The sequence below is a fragment of the Mizuhopecten yessoensis genome, unplaced genomic scaffold (genome assembly GCF_002113885.1).
Source record: "Mizuhopecten yessoensis strain PY_sf001 unplaced genomic scaffold, ASM211388v2 scaffold10797, whole genome shotgun sequence".
NCBI classification, from domain to species: domain Eukaryota; kingdom Metazoa; phylum Mollusca; class Bivalvia; order Pectinida; family Pectinidae; genus Mizuhopecten; species Mizuhopecten yessoensis.
Window position 1 is genome coordinate 2,081,616 of NW_018408726.1, and position 2,594 is coordinate 2,084,209.

The following is a 2,594-nucleotide window of genomic DNA, read 5'->3' on the forward strand; positions in this document are numbered from 1 at the left end:
TTGAACCAATCAATGTGTATCAGCAGACGACAAGTCCACCGCTAGATGTAATCTGTATTTTTACGGGAAACACATGTTTATACTCAAAACGATTGTTCAGCGTGTTGATATAACATCATACCTGTCATGTGTATTCCATTTTATCATACTGTCTAATCTTTTATAGCCCATTAGAGTCGAAAGTTTGTCTTGGACATAGCGGTTCGTCTTCTACGGCAGCCATATTTGTTTATCTTTTCGGTAACACTCGGGAGTCATCCACATAGTATTTACTCCGATCTCTCGGAGTTTATTAACCGAGTATATTAGATTTGAAGGTTTGATCATGGAAACTGATGTTATAGTTATTGACCATCAACTTTCTTCTAACTACACTTGTTTCAGTTAATAAATTATCATTAAAAATTAAGAAAATTAATTTAATGATCATAAAAATTAGTTTCATGAGCAGTAAATTCTCATTTCTTTTATTATCGAAAACAATAACGGCTTAAAAATTTAACAGAACAGTTCAGCATTTTTCAGCATTATCCTGAACAGTTCAGCAGTTTTCAGCATATATTTTCTCGTATTTACGAAGTACATTTATCGTGATGTGCCAAATGTACACTCGTGTTGTGATATGATAAATCGTTCCAATATATATATATACCATGATATACCCTAATTAATTCTGTAAATATTCATGGCCATGAACATGCATGGTGAACACTATATTAAAAATTTCTATGATGATATATATATAGATATCATGGCCTTTGTTGAAAAATTCATGGCCATGAATTTATGATCTTTACTAGAAGCTGTGGAATTACTTTTTCATGGCCATGAATTCTTCATGTCTTTACTTGGATGCCATGATATTTTTCTTCGTGGCCTTGAACTATCTGGTATCTCGGACACATTTAGAGCAACTAATTTTAAGGCAGTGGTTTTCCAAATTTCAATGCCATGAAATACACCATCGGAATTCATAGCCATGATTTGATTTTTTCAGGGCCATACTATGACCATGATTATTTTTTGCGACGAGAAATCATGGCCATGGTTCTTGACACTCGTATGAGACAACTATATTCATTGAAATTTAAGGGGATGTATGTGTGATTCATGGGGTATTCAAGGCCATGAAAAATATATTCATGGCATTTAGGCAAGCCCATGAAAAAAACTTCGACGAAATGTCATGGCCTTATCAATGGCATCCAGGCTTTTTAATGGGGTTTTCACAGGAATTTCATGGGATTTTTATGGGATATGCTTCCAGTAGTGAATGTATTTGGACTGGGAGAACTTATATTGATTTTTTTTCAACTCTGGGTGATTTCCCAGAGTTTAATCAAGACGAATCACAATGGCCAATCACTGCCTAATTAATGAAATAAAAACATAGCTATTTACACTATATACAAGGGCATTACCTAAGCGGCAATTACAAGTATCATAGGGAAGTACATGAAAGTAAATTCCCTCTGTATAGCCCAGGCAAACAAGGCTAACGCATCTTGAGAGCCAAATACAGCCAGCATATCCCTTCCAAAGATGACGGTCTCCACAAATTCGTAGCCATTTTGAACGCAGTGGAGACCGGCTTCTACCTGATCCATCATCTGATCAAACATGAATATAGTGGAAGGAACGGCCATTGTGATAATGATACAAAAATGCGCCAAATCGTCATTATATGCGATTCACTCGTACGTAAAAGAAGACCCTTGAATATTACTAAGTATTTCAATCCCACCTAGACACAAAAACGCAACAAAAATGAAACACATTATACAAAGTGTTTCACATGTGTATATAGACAATGCAAATGTTACAATATCGTGTGGAGATGTTATGCTCATCTATGATTATACATATGTACAACATCCTTTTCCTTCCTGAAACAATGTAATACAGACATATGTACAAAATACATATGAAACATTTGCTTTTCTAGATATGTCTATGTAATTCAGAGAGATATTTCAAAATCAAAACAATTTAACCGTAGGATTTCTATGCTGTTATTTTTTTAAAGATGTTTTTCAATTTTTTCAAGAAGATATTTTCCATATCTCAGTTTGATTTTTGTTCACCTGTTATACTCATCTTGCTTTACCGAATGCAACATATTTCAAACCCTGGGGTTAGGGTTAGTTTATCTTGCATCTCACTATCTTAACGTAATGCAACATAACCCTAACCCTATGCAACATAATTCTAACCCTGGGTTTAGGGTTAGGATATGTTGCATCTGCCCATATTTATGTATTGCAACATAACCTTAACATAAGTAGTATGTTGCATTGGTACTTTTCTATTGCAACATAATATAACCCTAACCCTAGGGTTAGACAGGGTTACATTATGTTGCAATTCTGTAACACAATGCAACATAACCTAACCTTATGCAACATAATTGATATGTTGCAAAATGTTATGGTTTGGGTTAGGGTTAACATATGTTGCATATCTCCATCTTAACGTAATGCAACATAACCCTTACCCTATGCAACATAACTGTAATCCTGGGGTTAGGGTTTCATTTATGTTGCATATTCAATATTTTTTAGTTTGCAACATATGCTAACCGATGCAACATAAGC

General features: G+C 34.5%; 1 protein-coding gene across 1 annotated transcript in view; it reads right to left on the reverse strand.

Annotated features, from left to right (window-relative positions):
* LOC110462431 overlaps positions 1–1,646 on the reverse strand; it is an 11,384-nt gene extending 9,738 nt beyond the window's left edge. The window contains exon 1 of the mRNA XM_021516381.1: positions 1,437–1,646. Within this exon, the coding sequence (XP_021372056.1) occupies positions 1,437–1,646 (210 nt within the window). The remainder of the gene's footprint in view (positions 1–1,436) is intronic.
* Between the last annotated feature and the right edge of the window lie 948 nt (positions 1,647–2,594).